Source organism: Adiantum capillus-veneris, chromosome 20 (genome assembly GCF_014529385.1).
Source record: "Adiantum capillus-veneris isolate H3 chromosome 20, ASM1452938v2, whole genome shotgun sequence".
Lineage (NCBI taxonomy): Eukaryota > Viridiplantae > Streptophyta > Polypodiopsida > Polypodiales > Pteridaceae > Adiantum > Adiantum capillus-veneris.
This window is the reverse complement of record NC_140950.1, coordinates 119,963,106-119,984,699: the sequence shown is the minus strand read 5'-3', so window position 1 is coordinate 119,984,699 and position 21,594 is coordinate 119,963,106. Positions and strand designations below refer to the sequence as shown.

Genomic DNA, 21,594 nt, shown 5'->3' with positions numbered 1-21,594 from the left:
GTGGGAAATTTTGGAGCCAAGAAGGAGCTCATTTGGGCATATGATCAAGGAGATATAGCCATTCCTTTACAGGGTGCTAGTGCAGTCCCGTGCTGCTTCCACTACATGGTTGAGGCTATGAGGCCTCCAATTAGGGTTTCCTCTCCTCAAATAACTACTTGGGCTTCTTCAATGAAGTACTGAAGCTTCCATGAAATGGTCACTAGGAGGAATCGAAGCGTCATTTTTGGGTTTTTAACAAGTCGAATGAGCATTGCATTTGTGCAATTGGGAGCGAAGCTATACCTAATCTTCACACACACAAGAGTTTTGAGTTAGTATTGGTTATTTTTCAAAGTGGAGATTTCATGGATGGAGTTTTGTTCTTTTTAAGTGTGTTTCTGGCTCCAAATCGTCTACGCCTTGCTTGATTTTGCTACGAATCCTCACAATCAAAGACCCAACGCTTTCCTAGTCACACTGCGCACTTCTTGACACATTTTTGGTGAACCCGCCGACGCGAAGTAGGCTAGGATGAGGGTTCAAAAGATTCATTGAAGGTCTCAAAATAAAGTTTTAAAGCTATGGAGCAACAAGAGCAATAGGGGGTTTGGTTTGATCCAGTCACAATGCAAATGTTTCAAGCTTTTATAGTGTTTATGCAGGAGTGGCAAGTTGCAGAAAGGAGAGAGCTCTCCTCAACCAAAGCACTTCAATCTGTGGTGAAGAAGATGGACCAATTCAAAGGTAAAGATGTAACAAAGTATCTTTGTGGATATGTAAAGGAGATGGAGCTTCATCGAGTGCCCTAAGAAGAGATGGTGCAAAGTTTTGAACTTGTTGTGGTTCCCGAGATTAGAGAGCATGTAAGGGAAATTAGAAATGAGCATGGGGCAACTTGGGAAGCATTCAAATCAGCCTTGAAGGAAGAGTATTTCATGGAGGACTCCAAAAGGGTAACAAAGAGGACTTTTTTAGAGTGGATAGTATGGCCAAAAGAGGGGCTCTCGCCTATCGAACTTCTAAGGAAATTCGAACGCCGTTATGATCAACTTTCGAGGACCAAAAAGGCTAAATAAAAATTGTCAGTTAAGAAAGAGTTGATTCAAAATATATTGAGTACCGATCTGACACAAGGAGAAAGAATGGAGTACTTAGCAATGTTGGACAAGTTTCCAAATCTTTTCATCACTTCATATCAAGAAATAAGGGGTTTTGTTGGAGATCCTGTGAAGATTGAACTAGTTGAAGGGCAAAGGCAATAAGGCAGAAAATTAAGAAGGATGGGTAAGGAGCAAATGAATGCTTTAAAGAAAGAAGTGGATAAGACTCTCTGTCCGCTGTGGACGTGCAAACTGCTAGTTGACTCCTGCTTTCGCTCGCTCTCAACCACACACACACACACACACACACACACACAAGTGCTCGAGCTCGCTGTCTCTCTTTCTCTTACTCTCTCACATATGTGAGCATATATAGGCAAAACTCTCTCTCTCTCTCTCTCTCTCTCTCTCTCTCACACACACACACACACACACACACACACACACACACACACACGCACGCACACGCACGCGCACGCAATTACGTACATTAGGTGTGGATAGAAATAATATGCTCGCTCTCTCTGTCTGTCACACACACCTATGCAGTGCATCCGCCAATGCATACATCCTCTCTCTCTCTCTCTCTCTCTCTCTCTATCACACACACACACACACACACACACACACACCTATGGAGTGCATCTGCCAATGCATGCATCCTCTTTCTCTCTATCCGCCAATGCAAGACCTAGTGATACGCTGACCGACACCATGCATTCAAAAGCTATTTTTCTTTCCAAGGAAAAGGTCAGCAAGAGATTTGGGTGTAGGTAGACGTCAACTTTTTTTTCGTTTAAAAGTTTCAAAATCTGAAAGGCTTCCATTGTTTGACACATGGATGAACTCTTTGGCCTTCAAAATTTTAAGCTCCATTATATATGTATAGATTTTAAAACTCAAGACATGTCCATCATTATTCTCAACCGCTCTCTCTCTCTCTCTCTCTCTCTCTCTCTCTCACACACACACACACACACACACACACACACACACACACACACACACACACAATTACGTACATTAGGTGTGGGCAACAACAATATGCTCACTCTCTCTCTGTCTCTCACACACACCTATGCAGTGCATCCACCAATGCATACATCCTCTCTCTCTCTCTCTCTCTCTCTCTCTCTCTCTTTCTTTGAGACGACACATGAAGGGCATGCACAACCTAGTGACACACTGACTCACACCATGCATTCAAAGCTATTTTCTTTCCAAGGAAAAGATCAACGGGAGATTTGGGTGCAGGTAGATGTCAACTCTTTTTAATTTACTCGTTCAAAAGTTTCAAAAGGTGAAAGGCTTCTATTGTTTCACACGTGGATGAGCTCTTTTGCCTTCAAGATTTTAAGCTCCATTATATATGTATAGATTTCAAACCTCAAGACATGTCTATCATTAGATATACACACTCTTCATTTAAATAAGTGTCCACTATCTTATTTCAATCAATCAACATTTTTAGCCTATCAAAAAATGCTTGAAAATACAGCCCAACCTTTTTTTGTATTTTAGTCACCAAAAAGAGAAGGCATCTCTTATATAGCCTTTGCCCTTTGGGTAGGTCAAAATGGGAAAAAAATGAATCGTAAGTGCCATGGGCAGGCCAAAAATGTTGGCACAGCGGGCCAGGAGCCTGAGAACGAGAGCCCAAGGCTAACCGGCAGGGTTTGAGCCCACAACGTGGGCTTTGACATGGAAAGACAACTTTAAGAATTGAGCAGCGAGCTACCACAGGAATCGCCAAATTTTACGTAAACTTGTGTGTAGGGTAACACACCCAACTTAAGGCCACCTAAGAAAGGCGATGAATTGCGACCAGTCTGATGCACTGTTTTCAGCTTGGGAGGGTGCAATCAAAAGTTGAGCGCAAGGGCTATTAGCTGTAGAAGCGATGTCGCGAACACTGAAGGCTGCAGACGCACGAGATGGAACAAAATTCCATGTGTAACAAAAAACGCCATGAATAGGGAGATGCCATGGGGCATAAGTTGAGCCAATGAGCCACCAAGGCTTGAACTCGAGATCCAACGGCATGGATTCAATCGTCGCTTGCCCTAACCAACCCAGCACCCGCTTGATTGTGTCTCACACTTGGAGCAAAACGGCTTTATTTTAGGCAGTCCACGGGTCCCATCAAAGGGGGCTGGTTTTTTATTGGCCCCTTTACCCTACACTGTCACAAGAAGATTTAGAAATTTTCTCATATAGGAAAACGGAGTCTTTTTCAGAGTTTTTCATACAATCAGTGTTCGGGAAAAATGTGTCTCAGTTTAATATCGTGCCGTTTTTAATTTCAAAAATGCCGGTTGAGGGCAACGGGAAAGGGAGAAATTTCGCCCGAAAATAGAGAAAAATAGTGTAAAAACCCAAAAAATGACCTAATTTTCCAAAATTTCCTCTTGACAAAATGAAGAAAAGGAATTTTGTATGTTTGGAATAACGATTTTTCCCTAACACTGCATACAATGCATAACATCATGAGCTTCTTCTCCCCCCACCGGGCCCTGGCCCCAATCGTACCTAGTAGGCATGGAGTGCCTCTCACACAAAAGCTCATGATGTTGAGGTAAGTCACAATGTGGGAATCTGTCCAAGACTCATATGATGAACAGGAGACGTAGTGTTCCCTCAGGACTAAATAACACATAGTATTAATGAGGGGGGGGTAAGGGGATCGAGGGCAGAGAAGTGTGCGCACGAAAATCGGAGAGGTTACAGCCGTAGATGGGCACTTAAAAACTAAACCCGGCCACAGATTAAACCCGGGCAACGCCTATGTTTTAAATATAAAACCTCAAAAACTCGTGCCATGGATACAACATGTGTGCGCGGGTGGAATGGTTACCCCATGCGTCACAATCTGGGCGACGAGGCTCTGGGTTCAAATCGAGTCGCCACCCGGGTTCTTTTTCGCGTTGACTTGCCGTGCCTCCGGGTTTAATCTACCTCGGGCTCCCCGCATCCACTTCCGCGCCGTCGATTCGCGTTGACTTGCCGTGCCTCCGGGTTTAATCTGCCTCGGGCTCTCAGCATCCACTTCCGCGCCGTCGATCCCCTTACCCCCCCCCTCTTTAATGTTATGTGTCACTTAGTGTCGTGGGTAGTGTTCACGCAAAGGAAGGCCCTTCGTGCAGTCAGGAGTGTGTAACGGCTGAACAGGGAGATGTACACGTCGATGTGGACAATGCTTTCTTGTTATTAGACACAACCATTTATTCCCGAGCTGGCCGGGAACTGATTGGAGAAGGAAGTTATCTTGGACTTACTGTAGACATCGCATTGTATTTCGTAAGAAGATGACGTATAAGTTACAGTCTCTATTTGCTAGCTAGTTATATAGCCGAGCGACTATAATTAAAAGCAAGCATGGGAGATCAGAGTGGCAATACGTCTAGCTGTTTGACACGGAAAGACACCTTTAAGAGCTGCAAATTTTAACAGATTAAAGTAAACTTGTGTCTGAAGTCTCATGAACAAGACAAGTCGTGTTCGTGTTCGTGCAGTTAGCAGGGTGTAAAGGCTGAGCAGGTAGATGTCTTCTTCACGCAAATATATGCAGCTTGAGAAACACGATGTGGACAATGCTTTCTTGTTTTTTGACGCAACCAATATATTATATATTCATTGTAGCATTGTCTTTTGTAAGAAGACTATTTTAATCTAGCCGAGCGACTATAACTAAGCCATGGGAAATCAGTGTGGCAATACGTCTAGCTGTGCGGCAGCAGACAAACCTGCAGCTGGTTATTGAATAAATTTTGTAGGCCTTTAGACTTTGAAATTTGAATAGTTGCGTTTCAAACTTGACACGTTGTTTTTTGTGAAATCTGTTCAGAAGAAGAAATCAATCGTGATCTTGAGTCGGGAAAAAAAAAAGAAATCATTGGTGACCCAATTCAGAGTGGCAATACGTCAGGTACGTTATTGAATAAATTTTGTAGGCCTTTAGATTTTGAATAGTTGCGTTTAAAATTTGACGTGTTGTTTTTTGTTTTAGAATTCGAAAAAATCATTGGTGACCTAATTCTGGGTAACTCTCAATGGACTAGACGACTAAAGCTAATAACTCTGGATTACCTGCAAATGTCCGTAGACAAGCCGATTAAATATAAGGTATCTACAACAGTCAATATCTAGATTTTTTTTTTTTTGTTTTGAAAATGATTTCACTCAACACAGTACAGCAGCCAGCTCGGTAAATTAGGTTGCACTTAGCCTAAAATCGGTCCCATGCAGGCTGAAAGATATGGGTCAAACCTCCTCAAATTTTCAAGATTTTAGTTATCCCACTTTAATTCTGAGTACGTACCTGCAAGAGAGCCAGAATTAGCATATCTATAGCTTGCACAGCCAACCGTTAAAAGGTCCAGTAAACTCGGATCGGGTTAGCTAGGAAGGGGGGAATCATAAACACAACGAACCATCCAGTGTAAAGACGGTTTTCGGTTCTCAATCGCAGAAACAACACCCCATAAACTAAGGCTGCACGTTCGGGTGATTGTAAAGTTGGGGTTGATGATGATGATGGTCGGTTTTCGAGAGATGATGGTCTGTTGCGCTGGGGTGGGACGTGTCGATGGTCCGGCCTACCTCCCACGGCCAGCGCTTTGATAGAAAGCAAGCTCTCATAGTTTTGAACTGTAGCACAGATTACTCCCAGCCACCTCAGTTTTGGCTTTACTTTTAATTCGATGGAATGGTCGATATAACTGGGGCTAGAATGGAGAGATGAGGTGGGAGCTCATGATATTGTTGAATACTGTACTAAGGGGAAAAAGAAGGGAAAGGGAAAAAGAATGTAGAAAACGTTTGTTTTTCAGATGAACTTCATGTCATGCAGAGTACATGTGTGATTCTAACTCAACTGAATTGCTGCAAGTATATGAACAGACTTGGCTATCAAATTCTAAGGTCGACTATCATCTATCAAATTCTAAGGACGACGATCATCTATCAAATTCTAAGGAGGACGATTGGCAATTAAATTATAAGGACGATCCTCTGCATGAGCCATGGCTACAAGCGGTAGCTGAACTATGTCCACATGATCATCAACAACAGCTGGCTTCCTTCCTGCACGATAAGAAGATCCCTCAAACATATCTATGGTTTGCTGCAAAGACAGCGGCCCTAAGCAACAACAAGGAACTGGTGCTTGGCCTCATCTACAAGCTCGACCCAAAAAGCGCATGTGATGAGGTATCACAAGCTACATGGCTTGTAATATATTCCTGGCTTTACATTATATGGCGGTTTCTTGTCAACCTCGATGAAGAAAAAGTGAGTAAGCTTTTCTCCGGCCTTTTTTTCTTCTTTTCAATAAAGTCCTTTTGTATTGAGCTTAATAAGGTGCATAGAAGGTAGAAGCCTATGACATAATGAGGGGGAAGGCGGAAAATTTAATAACTTTTTTCCTTTTCAACTAGATAAATTTTAGGAAAAATTACCAAAATACCCCTCTAATTTGAGGAAATTCTCAAAATACCCCTCAAATTTTAAAAATTCTCAAAATACCCTTGCACCTATTTTGGCTGCATTGTTGAAGATTTTCTAATCTTCATTCGTTTTTGACAATTGAGATCCGTTTTTTAGCGTTTAGCATGTAATTTGTCACCAGTTACCATCGCAAAAAAGGCAATTATGTCTAAAAATAATGAAGCAATTTATCTCCAAAGCTTACATAACCAACTCAAATTGTAGTTTTAGCATCTTGTACGATAGACAATCACTCTTCTTGTGAAACCCTACAATAAATTTTATTTTTCGAGAAATTTACTCTCACAACCAGGGGTATTTTGGGAGTTTTGGTAAATTTGAAGGGCATTTTGGCAATTTATGACAAAATATCGGAGGTATTTTGGGAATTTTTGAAATTTGAGGGATATTTTGGTAATTTTTCCTAAATTTTATTACAATTGAAAATAGATTTCCCTCATCAAAAGTGTAATTTGCCAATTATAGCTTCACGTTCTAATCTTTCACATACTAAATATTGCACCTTTTCGTAAAATGAAAATATGAACTATATTTTGATCATCTACTATTATGGCATAAAAATTAGATTCTTAATAGCAAGAAACCATGGTAGTTGCTATCAAGAAACCCCTTTATAGAGATATCACTATCTCACATTCAGTACATATTCTGCAATGAACTTAATGATAAATGCATCACCTATTGAGCAATGAGTAGATGCTCAATCACTTCATATGAATTTTTGCGAGCTTATCTCCCACGACACTAAGTGACATCGAAGAGGGTAGAACTGGGCTAGTGGGATTGATGGTACCTAGACCAAGCACAAATCACGAAGTAAATCAGTGTTGGCAAAGAAAGTGCCAGCCAACCGGACCCGGATTGTGCACTCACTATGAAAATATCAAAACGTTTACCGCACCTTTTTACCACGTTTTGTAGAGTGAGAGAGAGCCCAAAATGGGTAGGCACAATGTTATCTCATAGTCCACTTTGAAGTCCAAGCATACAAATAAAGCTATAGGTTTTCAACTCAAGAATGTAACTTTCCCAAAGTTTAAGGGTGACAGGTACCTTAGATCAGGAAACAACCACAGATACTAGTTTATCTCTAAAAGGAAATCGTACAAGTGTTGGATGCCTTTTCTGCTTGAGGCTAGCCAATGTCTTTGGATGAGTTCAAAATGGTTCTACGCAAGGAGCTCTTGGCAGACAACAAGCAATCAAATAAAAAGGATATCATGGGACACTTGTTGCATGGGTTGCATGTCTCTCATAGATTATATATCCAACTATAGGGATATTACACTAATTGTGGATGATCTAAATGAATTCTAGAAGCAAAGGCTTTTGTTCAAGGTCTCCAACAAGAATACAAGCTTCACATTAAGTATCAATATCCAAAAACATTGGATGAAGCAATTAAACATGCTGAGAAATTTGATGATGATCTACAAAAGGAAAAGAAGGATGGAGGCCACTCTAGCAACAATACTTGGTAGCATTCTAGTTTTGATTTCTCGTGTGTCAAAGGATACAAGAAGCGTGAAAGCCTTTTTTTCATTTTTGAAATGTCAAAGTTATTACTATCACCGGCACTTGATAGTGACATCTTGTACAAGCGTCGAACATATTTTTATGACCCGATGTTACTATCCTATAAAGTGAAGTACTTGTACGTGTACATCTCGCATAAGCATCAATCATCTTTTTATGAGCTACTTGCAATGCAAATTTGAACGGATCTTGCTTGCTAGCAATTAATATGTACTACTTAAGACAATGAAGGGGTCAAAACTAAGCGAATAGATGTCCATAAGGGGTCTCTCAAACTTCTATTGACTTGATTCTGACCTCCGGAGGCCCTAGGCTTAAAAAGGCTATATCTTGAGATAGAGATGTCATATTTGAGCGTTTTAAAGTACTATACTAAGGTATATATTTGGACGTTCCAAATACATATGTGGTATTCTATTTGTACTTTGAAAACATCTCTTATGTGTTTTCTCTCATCGCACATCACATCACTCTTTAAGATTTATGGACATGGTTTTTTGTGCACACTTAAGTTGGGCTCTCAAAAAGCATCTTTTACGAGTATGCATTTAAGTGATTGAGTAAAATTTTACGTATGTACTATGAAAAATACAATTTAAAAAAGTTAATTTTGTATTTTTTGAAATTACTTCTCTCTTTGCTGAGTTGGCATTTCTTACAAGGCCCAAAATTGAATCCAAATTTCTCGTAATGATTGATCTCTTTCTTATTTGGAGCATACCAAGAAGGAAAAACTTTGCTAAAAAATTCTTTCTAATAAGCATTTAAAGAATGATTGTCCACGATTTCAAAATAAGCACGTAGAAGCATCCAAAGGGAAAGTGAAGGCTTTACACATGGTACAACACTTGACCCTAGATTCATCGCCAAAGATGTTGTGTCTTTGTAGCTATGTGGTAGTCCACTTTTGGTCCACATAGGTTGTTTTATATGCATGACACTATTAACGAAGAGAGAGTTTGTATTTTAATGGATGATGGAGTGACTCATAACTTTCTTAATTACAAGCTAGTCAAGAAATTGAAGCTTTCCCATACTAGTTGTTCTTATGGAATAGATGATTGGACATGATAAGGATGTTTGGGACACAATTTTACAAGGAGTTTAGCTTAATGTTTAGCTTAATGAAACTTGACTTGAAGTTCTAGGTCACGAACATGGACAAAGCTGATGTGGTTCTGGGACATTAAGAATGGTTGCATAGTTTAGGAAATAATTTGCACTGCAATCATAAACATGATTACTTTTTGTCACTTTTCGTAGATGGAAAGCATGTGCATTTTAGTTTTTTTTGTTTCTTCTTGTGAAGAAGATAATGTGAATTCTAATGTGCAGTATGCTATGAATTCTTTAAAGACAGAACAAGATGTTCCTAAGGTTTGAGTTCTTTGTTCTCAAGCAAGGGAGAATTTAGATCCCAACCACCCTCTCAGGATGTGTAAATGTTATATCCAGCCATGTATCCATGATGTTGAGAATTCTCCTTAGGGGTAATTGTGTTGTGGTGGTAGCTTCTAGGGTGAAAACTGAAGCTCTCTTTTTGATGGGCATGCCCCATTCCCCCCTTATTGGTTCCCCCCATTTTAGGTATCAGAATCTAGCCCCTTCACACTTGTCCCGTGCTGTCTTTTTCATGGCACCCACCGTGGGTTCTTGTATAAGAAACATGGTTCGACAAAGGTAGCAACTCTTCAAACATAAGAGTTGTACCAATAGCTCATCGAAACCTAGCTCGACGCTCTGTTGCCTTGACAGCCTTGGTGCTACTGCATGAGCCAGGAGGGGCTCCCGGCGGGATGTCCCGGGGTCAAGGAGGGAGTGCTGAGCTGGGGAGGTTTTGACTATGGTAGATCGGCATCGACTTGGACTAGTGCTTGGACGACCATCCATTTTTGGAATCAGGGCTGATGGTGGACAGGCAAAGCAGATGGTGTGAAAACCTCTACTCGCTCTGGTTTGTGTGTTGTTGTCCTTGTTTGGTTCTGGTGCTGCGAGGTTTTCTCAGCTACAGTGGTACGGTATGATGGAACTTTTGTTCAGTTGCGAGGACTGTGGAGGGTTTGGTTGCGTCTGGTTGGGCCTTGCTGTGGAGTCCCAGCTTCGTGGGTCTACTGCTTTGTAGGTTATTGGCTTCCTGGCAAAAAGCCTATGTATGGTCATTATTGGTTGTAGTTGTTTGGTCATACTGTATGGTTACGGCTCCATGTAAAATCTGAATGTACTTGTCTTGTATGCTTGGGAGTTTATGTTGTTCAGGGGTTCCCTAGAGGGTGAGGCTGTCTCGTGAGTGGAAGTCATGATAGTCTTGGTGGCACCCTTCGGGGTTATGTAACCGTTTCTTTTTTGTTGTCTGTGGTCGGATTGCGGTAGTATCTGTTGTGTACGAGCTCCATGGCTCGTGTTGAGCATGGACGGGATGTAATCTGTTTTGTTATTATGCTAATAGTAAAAACACTACTCACAGTTGTGAGTTTGGCCCAAAAAACAAAAACATGGTTCGACAGAGGGGCAGGCCTGCGTTTAGCTTGCGTTTTACCCTTCCTGCGAGGTTGTAGAGTTGGGGAGCTCATAGGCGACGCCTGCCGGCAGGGGGAAAGCTCAGGCAGGATGGTGGCGTCGCGCTGATGTCAAGCTGGTGGCTCTGGTGGTGGGGTTTTGCCCTGGTGGGGGCCTTCTGGCGATCGCTTCCCCAGCCTTGGCATGCCCTCTCTTTCCCCCTAAATTTTTGCCTGCAGGGAGAGGCCATCCTCCCTCCTCTTTCCCAAGAGGCATTGGTGGCCAGATCTTACGATGCTTGTCTGGCAGGGTGGGCTCGTTGTGGCAGAATGTGCCTATCGTGGTGGCACAGGTGAATGGTCCTTGGAGGGGTGTGCTTCCTCTTAAAGCTTGGCTTCTGTGCTACTCGGCTCGATCGACGCTGTGACTGCTCATCCTCGAAGTTGGGGCTGTTGGTTCTTCTTTCGACTTGTGTTTTTGCTGGTATGTGTTCCTTCGGCTTTAATCGGTTGTATGCTTGCAGGTTGGGGCCTGGGCATGGTCTGCCCTCGTTTATAAGTGACACGAGGTGTCACTCGAGGGATCAACGGCGGGGCCGTATTTTCGGCGAGGCGGAGAGAAGAGCTTTGGGCGGTCGGATCAACGCAATGGGGGGGGACAAGAGTTATATAGTACACGCCTCGCATAGCTTTCAACGTGGCGCGCTAGGCGAGATGGATTGAGTGCGGGTGTGTGAAGGGGTAGGTCGCAGGGCTGAACCCAAACAGCGGATGAGGACCATTCTTTTTTGTGCTTCCTCGAAATGAATCGACGGTGGATCCGTTGCTCGCCGTTGATCCCTTGAATCAATCCCGTGTCACCTATTAACGAGGATGGTCTGCCTTGTGGGAGGTGGGAGGGTCTTGTATCAGTTAAAGGCTTCCGTGTAAAAAGCCTACGTATCTGGATTGTGTTGTGGTTTTATGGGGTGTTTATATCATGTAACCATGCATATGATGAACATTTGTGGTGCTTTTGTACCGTCTGAGCATGGGTTTTATGTACTTTTGTTTAGCTTTAATACAATATCACTCACTCGTTTTGAGTGAGTATATATGACATTAAAAAAAAAAACCATGGTTCCTTAGCCCTGTACTCTCTCTGTCTTTTTATTATGATTTCTGCTTTTGTAGAAAAATAAATAAAAGGTAATCAATAAACCGTCTTAAAATTAAAAAGGTAAATTTATTATATATATAAGATTAAGGGTAAGATCTTGAAATTAAATAAAAAATGGTATAATTTTAATTTGTCTCGTTTTATGTGAAGCTGCGTCCTACAGTTCAGGATTGGCAAAATATCCCTTGATAAAAAATATTTCCCTTGTGATGGATGGACATCCCAAGAGGCATTGGTTACCAGATCTTATGATGCTTCTCCGGTAGGGTGGGCTCATTGTGGCAGAATGTGCTTATCGTCGTGGTACCGGTGGATGGTCGTTGGTGGGGTGTGCTTCCTCTTAAAGCTTGGCTTCTGTGCTTGCCTTGTGGGAGGTGGGAGGTTGGGCATGGCTTTCCTTGTGGGAGGTGGGAGGTTATAGTGGCACCTAGTAAGCTTTAGTTAGCTAGGTCGGATCTTGTATTGGTTAAAGGCTTCCGTGTATAAAGCATGCATATCTGGATTGTGTTGTGGTTTTATGGGGTTTTGGTATCATGTAACCATCTGATGAACGGTTGTGGTGGTGTTGTACCCTTGTGATGGATGGACATCCTTACATTTTGCTGCTCCATGGGGAGATGCCAAGTGCGTGGAGAAATAGCTCAAAGTGCCGTACAGTATTGTGCAGGTGAAGGCGAAGACCAAAACATTAAAAGGCTATACGCCATTACATTTAGCAGCTTACCATGGGAATGTTTCCATTGTGAAGTTACTTCTACAGGCGGATGCAGGTGGGAGTAAAGTAAAAGACAGCAAAGGGCGCACACCACTTCACCATGCTAGTGAGCGAGGGTGTTTGGATTCAGTAAAAGCATTGTTGCATATTACAGAACATGACGTGGATGCAGTTGATGAAAATGGAATGACCCCTTTACACCTTGCCAGCTGCCGAGGTCATAGTGCAGTAGTAAGAGAGCTGTTGTGTCATGCGCATCGACCCGATAAACAATGTGACAAGAACCTTACTGCAACGATCCACAGACTACTCATCCCCGTCCTTCTTCATGAAAGAAGGGAACAAGTGTGGTCTAGCCGGTTTTCCATCTCCCACCTCGACCTCGACCTTGAGTCTTGTTTTTCTCCCAATGCCGTCTTCCTAGAACCTAACCAACTGCAGTCAGAAGTATGGTGCCCTGGAGGATTCAATGCTCTACATTTTGCTGTTGTTTATGGAGACAAGAGCACCGTGACGGAGATCTTGCAAAAATATGCCTGGCTGGACGAGGATAAACTTATTATACTACAGTCGGCTAAAGACAGCTTAGGTCTCACTCCTGTTGATTGGGCCCAAGCTATGGGAGCACTTGAATCATATAGCAAAAGCAACTTGCTGGTGCAGCCCATCAATTTTGAAAAGGCCAAAACGTACGGCCATCATATTAGGAAAGCCGAGCAAGAGAGAAGGAAACTAGAATGGGCAATTGACATGACCGAGGCTATACTAAGCAGAAGATGGCTTGCAGCGGGATGCATAGCGCGCCGTGGGGTGACAGATAAAATCGGAATTGACAAAGCTGTGTGGGACCATCTAGAGAACGCAATCACTGTGGTATTGAAGCATAGGTGCACGAAAGAATATCGTAAGGATCTCATTGAGAGGATGCTGGCGGAGTTGGTGAGTAGGGAGGCTTTCTCCGAGAGTAGCTTAGTAATGCACAGTTTCGTGAAATGGGCAATTAAGCAGGAGATGGTGCATCTAGTGAAGGAGATTGTGGAAAACACTAGGAAGGTAGGTATCTTCCTGACCAGTACTATGGAGGTGGACCATTACGGCATGATTGATCAATCATCTGATAATGACTCTCCACTGGAGGCAGCCAGTAGAATAAAGGGAACAAAGGGATCACAAATGGTGGCAGCGATAGAGGAACAGGCAGAGGTGAAGAGGATTCTACTTGAAGACCGGCGGGTGTACGTTGAATATTCCAACACAATCTTGGTAGGGGCGGTGCTGGTAGCAGCACTGGCATTCCAAGGGTGGGTGCAGACACCGCAAGGGTATGCAGGGATGCCACTAGACTCATCCAGCAAGGGCATGCTACTCTTTGCACGCTGCAACAGCTTGGGTTTCTTCTTCGCGATGGGGGCATTCATGGCCGGTGCGGTGGGTGCGATGCCACCGGAAAGTGGCGAGTTTGTTAAATACAGCGAGAAAGTGATTCGAGCAGCGTGTGTGGCCAGCCTCCTCATGGCGGTGGCGGTGGCATGTCAGGTGGTGGACTTCCCTTTGACTTATGTTTGCCCACAGTGTTCAACATTATCAGCTCTACAGGCTAGGCGTAGCATAGGTAGGCTGTAGCTACATGCGGACTTTCCCAACCGCCACCTAGTTAGATATGCTACGCCAGTGGCGTAGCATATCTAACTCGGTAACGCCAGTAGTACGCCTTGCCAAATGTAGATAATCCATACGTTGTCATGTCGTGGCACGTGCATAATGTGAAAATTAAAATATCTACCTCACTCTCAATGATTTTGTTATGTGGGACCAAATGTAGATAATCCATACGTTGTCATGTCGTGGCACGTGCATAATGTGAAAATTAAAATATCTACCTCACTCTCAATGATTTTGTTATGTGGGACCAAATGCTATGATGTACATAGTGTGATATATGCGAAAATAGATGCCACGACTACAACCGTGTACATACCTTGTCGAGCAGACGATGCGCTAGACATGGCACTATGGCATGTTTTTTTACATAAATATATGCCTATTTTGCTTTAGAAATGTACAAATTTCAAGTGTATCGAAGCGGCATGCTCGTTTTGCCTAGAAAGTTCAATGCGGACAATCTTGGCAAAAAATAGCAAGTTTCGTACACTGGCATAAAAGACGTGTCCAAAGTACTTACCAAGTGGAAAAATGTGGTTCAACATGAAATTTGAACCCAATGGGATTTTTTCACAATTTTAGAGATTTTTTTCAGCTCGTTTGAGCTTTTTACGGACAAAAAGGGACATTTTTTGTCTAAAAATGGCTAAAATGGCCTTAAAATGGTCAAAAATAGCTCAAAATAGCTGCATGGCTTGTAATATATTCCTGGCTTTACATTATATGGCGGTTTTTTGTCAACCTCGATGAAGAAAAAGTGAGTAAGCTTTTCTCCGGCCTTTTTTTCTTCTTTTCAATAAAGTCCTTTTGTATTGAGATTAAAGAATTGGATAGAAGGTAGAATTACACGATGAAACACAAGTGACTGAGCTTTTCTCCTGCCTTTTTCTTCTTTTCAATGAAGGCCTTTCGTACTAAGACTAAAAAGTTACATAGAAGGCAGACTTACACATAGCCTCTGACATAATGAGGGGGAAGGGGAAAATTTTGTAACTTTTGTCCTTTTCAACTAGATAACTTATATTACGATTGAAAATAGATTTCCCTCATCAAAAGTGTAATTTTTTCCAATAGCTTTCCGTTTCTGATATTAAAGCACCTTTTCGTAAAATGAAAATATGAACCATATTTTGATCATCTACTATTATGGCATAAAAATTAGATTCTTAATAGCAAGAACCCATGGTAGTTGCTATCAAGAAATCCCTTTTTAGAGATATCACTATCTCATATTCACTACATATTCTGCGATGAACTTAATGCAGATAAATGCATAACCTATTGAGTAGATACTCAACCACTTCATATGAATTATTGTGAGCTCATTTCCCGTGACACTAACTGACATGGAAGAGGGTGGAACTGGGCTAGTGGGAGTGATGGTACCGACACCAAATAGCACAAATCACGAGGCAAATCAGTGCTGAAAAAAAGAAAGTGCTAGCCACTCGACCCGGATATATTGTGCCACAACACTCACTATGCAAATCTCAAAATGTTTACCGCGCCTTTTTACCATGTTTTGTAGAGAGAGAGAGAGAGGGCCCAAAATGGGTAGGCACAATGTTATCTCACACTCCATTTTGAAATCCAAGCATACAGATAAAGCTACGGGTTTTCATTTCAAGAATGTAACTTTCCCAAAGTTTAAGGGTGACGAATGAGAATGCAATAAGGATGCAATTTTGAACTTCTTATACAAGTGGCACAACATTCACGAATAGAGAGGTACCTTAGATCAGGCAACAACCACAGATACTAGTTTATCTCTAAAAGAAAAATCCTACAAGTGGTGGATGCCTTTTCTGCTTGAGGCTAGGCCAAAGTCTTGGGATGAGTTTAAAATGGTTCTGTGCAAGGAGCTCTTGGCGGACAACAAGCAATCAAATAAAAAGGATAGCATGGGACACTTGTTGCATAGGTAGCATGTCGCTCATAGTTTATATATCCAAGTATAGGGATATTACACTAATTTTGGATCAATCTAAATGAATTGTAGAAGCAAGGGGTTTTGTTCAAGGTTTGCAAAAAGAATACAAGCTTCCCATTAAGTATCAATATCCAAAAACATTGGATGAAGCAATTAAACATGCCGAGACATTTGATGATAATCTAGAAAAGGAAAAGAAGGATGCAGGTCAACGATACTTGGTAGCGTTCTAGTTTTGATTCGTCGTGTGTCAAAGGATACAAAAAGCGTGCAACATCCCCTCTAATCTAGGGAGCTAAGAAGGCAAAAAGTTTAAAAGCATTAGGAAAGAAATGGACTCATTTTCATGCCTTTTAGCTGTAGTGAGCAAATGCTCCTCAGCCAATAGTAAGAAGGCTAACGTTACGTAGAGAAAGCCCTTTTTCTTATTTCTTAAAATCTCCATAAAAACCATTTAGGTGAAATGGTTACTATTACCGGCACTTGATAGTGACATCTTGCACAAGCGTCGAGCACCTTTTTATGACCCGATGTTGCTATCCTATAAAGTGAGGTACTTGTACGTGTACATCTCGCATAAGCATCAATCACCTTTTCATGAGCTACTCACAATTCAAATTTGAACGGATCATACTTGATAGCAATTGATTATGTACTATTTAAGACTATGAACGGGTCAGAACCAAGCGAATAGAGGTCCTTAAAGGGTCTCTTAAGCCTCGATGCGCTTGAAGCTGACCTCCCTAAGCTTAAAAATTATATATCTTGAGCTAGAGACGTGAGATTTGAGCGTTTTAAAGCGCTATTCTAAGGTTTTTGGATGTTTCAAATGCATCTGTGGTATTCTATCTATATTTTGAAAGCATCTCTTATGTGTTTTCTCTCATCGCACATCACATCACTCATTAAGATTTATGGACATGGTTTTTTGTGCACACTTAAGTTGGACTCTCGAAAAGCATCTTTTAAGAGTATGCATTTAAGTGATCGAGTAAAATTTTACGTATGTACTATGAGAAATAAAATTCCAAAAAATTAATTTTGTATTTTTCAAAATTACCTCTCTCTATGTTGAGTTGGTGTTTCTTACAGTGCCAAAATTGAGTCCAAATTTCTCCTAATGATGGATCTCTTTCGTTGCGACAATATTTAGAGCATACCAAGATGGAAAAACTTTGCTAAAATTTTCTTTCTAATAAGCATTCAAAGAAAGATTGTCCACAATTTCAAAATAAGCACGTAGAAGCATCCAAAGGGAAAGTGAAGGCTTTACACATGGTACTACACTTGTCCAAGATGTTGTGTCTTTGTAGCTATGTGGTAGTCCACTTTTGGTCCACATGAGTTGTTTCATATGCATGACACTATTAACAGACAAAGAGTTTGTATTTTAGTGCTTGATAAAGTGACTCATAACTTTCTTAATTACAAGCTAGTCAAGAAATTGTAGCTTCCCAAGACTACCTGTTCAAATAAGTACATTGTGGAATAGATGATTGGACATGATAAGGAGGTTTGGAATATCTACTGGCACCTACTCGCTCTACTACTTTTGTTTCTCATTAGATGGAATCTCCCCAAGATCCTTTAGCATCGACAATTAGCATGTCCATGCACTTCACCATTTAAAACCAACCTTAATGAGTAACATTTGAACTCATCACGTACATACTATGAAAGTCAAGATAAACCACTAGGCTATTCGCCTTGCCTGCCCTTAGGGCTCCCTTAAGCACTAAAAAAAAAAAATATGCCCCCCCCCCCCTTACCTACCCTACCCTACCCCTACTTCTCCTTTTGCTTTTTTCCCCACCCTTCCCTTTTCCTTTTTTTCCCTCCCCCCAAACTAATTAATTAATGACTTTGTGAAAAAGTCGTTTCTGGCACCTACTTGTACAAGGAAAGCTCAATGTTTAGGGAATGTTATGAAACTTGACGTGGAAGTTCTAGGTCATGAACATGGACAAAGCTGATATGGTTACGGGACAAGCTAATAATGGTTGCATAGTTTAGGAAACACTTTTGCACTGTAGTCCTAAACATTACTTTTTGTCACTTTTCGTAGATGTGAAGCATGTAGTTACTTCATGAGAAGAATATACCAACAAGCCCTCTTATATATAATGGAGAGCAAATATAATTGAACAAATATATTTATGTCATTGTTTGCCTCTAAAGTTTTTTTTGTTTCTTCTTGTCAACAAGATAATGTGAATTCTAATATGTAGTATGCTCTGAATTCTTTAAAGACGGAACAAGATGTTCCTAAAGTTTGAGTTCTTTGTCCTCAAGCAAAGGAGAATTTAGATCCCAACCACCCTCTGAGGATGTGTAAATGTTCTATCCAGCCATGTATCCATGATGTTGAGAATTTGCCTTAGGGATAATTGTGTTATGGTGGTAGATTCTAGGGTGAAAACTGACGCTCTCTTTTTTATGGGCATGCCCCATCCCCCCCTCATAGGTTCCCCCTTTTGTACGCATCGGAGTCTAGCCTTTTCACAGATATTTTATGCTAGGCTTTTCATGGCACCCACCGTGGGTTCTTGTATAAGAAACATGGTTGGACGTAGGGGCGGGCTTGCCCTCGTCACTATATGGCACGGATCTAACCAAGGGGGATCTAAGGCCCAGATTTGGCGGCGCGAGGCGGCTTTAATCTCGGCCGTCGGATCATGTAGTGAATTGGGGGTGAACTCGGGGCAAAAATGGCGCCCCGAGTTCACTCCTAGTTCACCCCTAGTTCACCCACCTTGCGGGGTGTGGGTCGAACCTGGGACGTCTCGATTGTCACAGGAATACCCTGCCACCACGCTAGCGCGCGTCACTTTCCATGTTGGCATGACACATGATCATATCCTAGTTTAGGCGCCCCTAGTTCACCCCCACTTCACCCACCCCTAGCTTACCCGCCCCTAGTTCACTGTTAGTTCACCCTCAGTTCACCCACCCCTAGTTCACTGTGTGATCTGACGGCGGAGATTAAAGCCCCCTTGCCCCCCAAATTTGGGCCCTAGATCCCCTCTGACCTGGCGCCGTGCCATATAGTGACGAGGGGGGCTTGCGTTTAGCTTGCGATTTACCCTTCCTGCGAGGGTTGCAAAGTTGGGGAGCTCATAGGCGACGCCTGCGAGACGACATGGGGCAAATTCGGGCAGGATGGTGGTGTCAAGCTGGTGGCTCTGATGGCGGGGTTTTGCCCTGGTGGGGGTCTCTTTGCGGTCGCTTCCCTAGCCTTGGAATGCTCTCTCTTTCCCCCTAAATTTTTGCTTGCAGGGCCCTCCTCTTTCCCAAGAGGCATTGGTTACCAGATCTTATGATGCTTCTCCGGTAGGGTGGGCTCATTGTGGCAGAATGTGCTTATCGTCGTGGTACCGGTGGATGGTCGTTGGTGGGGTGTGCTTCCTCTTAAAGCTTGGCTTCTGTGCTTGCCTTGTGGGAGGTGGGAGGTTGGGCATGGCTTTCCTTGTGGGAGGTGGGAGGTTATAGTGGCACCTAGTAAGCTTTAGTTAGCTAGGTCGGATCTTGTATTGGTTAAAGGCTTCCGTGTATAAAGCATGCATATCTGGATTGTGTTGTGGTTTTATGGGGTTTTGGTATCATGTAACCATCTGATGAACGGTTGTGGTGGTGTTGTACCCTTGTGATGGATGGACATCCTTACATTTTGCTGCTCCATGGGGAGATGCCAAGTGCGTGGAGAAATAGCTCAAAGTGCCGTACAGTATTGTGCAGGTGAAGGCGAAGACCAAAACATTAAAAGGCTATACGCCATTACATTTAGCAGCTTACCATGGGAATGTTTCCATTGTGAAGTTACTTCTACAGGCGGATGCAGGTGGGAGTAAAGTAAAAGACAGCAAAGGGCGCACACCACTTCACCATGCTAGTGAGCGAGGGTGTTTGGATTCAGTAAAAGCATTGTTGCATATTACAGAACATGACGTGGATGCAGTTGATGAAAATGGAATGACCCCTTTACACCTTGCCAGCTGCCGAGGTCATAGTGCAGTAGTAAGAGAGCTGTTGTGTCATGCGCATCGACCCGATAAACAATGTGACAAGAACCTTACTGCAACGATCCACAGACTACTCATCCCCGTCCTTCTTCATGAAAGAAGGGAACAAGTGTGGTCTAGCCGGTTTTCCATCTCCCACCTCGACCTCGACCTTGAGTCTTGTTTTTCTCCCAATGCCGTCTTCCTAGAACCTAACCAACTGCAGTCAGAAGTATGGTGCCCTGGAGGATTCAATGCTCTACATTTTGCTGTTGTTTATGGAGACAAGAGCACCGTGACGGAGATCTTGCAAAAATATGCCTGGCTGGACGAGGATAAACTTATTATACTACAGTCGGCTAAAGACAGCTTAGGTCTCACTCCTGTTGATTGGGCCCAAGCTATGGGAGCACTTGAATCATATAGCAAAAGCAACTTGCTGGTGCAGCCCATCAATTTTGAAAAGGCCAAAACGTACGGCCATCATATTAGGAAAGCCGAGCAAGAGAGAAGGAAACTAGAATGGGCAATTGACATGACCGAGGCTATACTAAGCAGAAGATGGCTTGCAGCGGGATGCATAGCGCGCCGTGGGGTGACAGATAAAATCGGAATTGACAAAGCTGTGTGGGACCATCTAGAGAACGCAATCACTGTGGTATTGAAGCATAGGTGCACGAAAGAATATCGTAAGGATCTCATTGAGAGGATGCTGGCGGAGTTGGTGAGTAGGGAGGCTTTCTCCGAGAGTAGCTTAGTAATGCACAGTTTCGTGAAATGGGCAATTAAGCAGGAGATGGTGCATCTAGTGAAGGAGATTGTGGAAAACACTAGGAAGGTAGGTATCTTCCTGACCAGTACTATGGAGGTGGACCATTACGGCATGATTGATCAATCATCTGATAATGACTCTCCACTGGAGGCAGCCAGTAGAATAAAGGGAACAAAGGGATCACAAATGGTGGCAGCGATAGAGGAACAGGCAGAGGTGAAGAGGATTCTACTTGAAGACCGGCGGGTGTACGTTGAATATTCCAACACAATCTTGGTAGGGGCGGTGCTGGTAGCAGCACTGGCATTCCAAGGGTGGGTGCAGACACCGCAAGGGTATGCAGGGATGCCACTAGACTCATCCAGCAAGGGCATGCTACTCTTTGCACGCTGCAACAGCTTGGGTTTCTTCTTCGCGATGGGGGCATTCATGGCCGGTGCGGTGGGTGCGATGCCACCGGAAAGTGGCGAGTTTGTTAAATACAGCGAGAAAGTGATTCGAGCAGCGTGTGTGGCCAGCCTCCTCATGGCGGTGGCGGTGGCATGTCAGGTGGTGGACTTCCCTTTGACTTATGTTTGCCCACAGTGTTCAACATTATCAGCTCTACAGGCTAGGCGTAGCATAGGTAGGCTGTAGCTACATGCGGACTTTCCCAACCGCCACCTAGTTAGATATGCTACGCCAGTGGCGTAGCATATCTAACTCGGTAACGCCAGTAGTACGCCTTGCCTAGAGACGCT

The 21,594-nt window shown here is 42.8% G+C and overlaps 3 protein-coding genes across 7 annotated transcripts in view; all 3 read left to right on the top strand.

Annotated features, from left to right (window-relative positions):
• Positions 1-4,371: 4,371 nt before the first annotated feature.
• The window catches only part of LOC147433169 (uncharacterized), a 37,692-nt gene continuing 20,469 nt past the window's right edge, over positions 4,372-21,594 (top strand). The window contains exons 1-5 of one of the 5 annotated variants that reach the window (XM_086492822.1): positions 4,372-4,619; positions 4,927-5,007; positions 5,089-5,204; positions 5,982-6,371; positions 11,941-12,205. In XM_086492822.1, coding sequence (XP_086348948.1) covers positions 5,175-5,204; positions 5,982-6,371; positions 11,941-12,198 — 678 coding nt within the window. In that variant the 5' untranslated portion in view covers positions 4,372-4,619; positions 4,927-5,007; positions 5,089-5,174 and the 3' untranslated portion in view covers positions 12,199-12,205. Of the gene's footprint in view, positions 4,620-4,732; positions 4,852-4,926; positions 5,008-5,088; positions 5,205-5,981; positions 6,372-11,927; positions 12,206-21,594 lie in introns of those variants that run through there. The other 4 variants (XM_086492819.1, XM_086492820.1, XM_086492821.1 and 1 more) reach the window with 4 other exon arrangements.
• LOC147433171 (uncharacterized) lies at positions 12,664-14,163 on the top strand. The gene has a single exon (XM_086492818.1). It carries the CDS (start codon positions 12,679-12,681, stop codon positions 14,113-14,115), a length of 1,437 nt encoding a protein of 478 aa, XP_086348944.1. The 5' UTR covers positions 12,664-12,678; the 3' UTR covers positions 14,116-14,163.
• Positions 19,475-21,579, top strand: LOC147433170 (uncharacterized). The gene has a single exon (XM_086491722.1). It carries the CDS (start codon positions 20,054-20,056, stop codon positions 21,488-21,490), a length of 1,437 nt encoding a protein of 478 aa, XP_086347848.1. The 5' UTR covers positions 19,475-20,053; the 3' UTR covers positions 21,491-21,579.

Bases quoted from the DNA above. Each gene is read 5' to 3' on its own strand.
- LOC147433171 (XM_086492818.1), top strand. From the start codon at position 12,679: ATGACCCCTTTACACCTTGCCAGCTGCCGAGGTCATAGTGCAGTAGTA.
- LOC147433170 (XM_086491722.1), top strand. From the start codon at position 20,054: ATGACCCCTTTACACCTTGCCAGCTGCCGAGGTCATAGTGCAGTAGTA.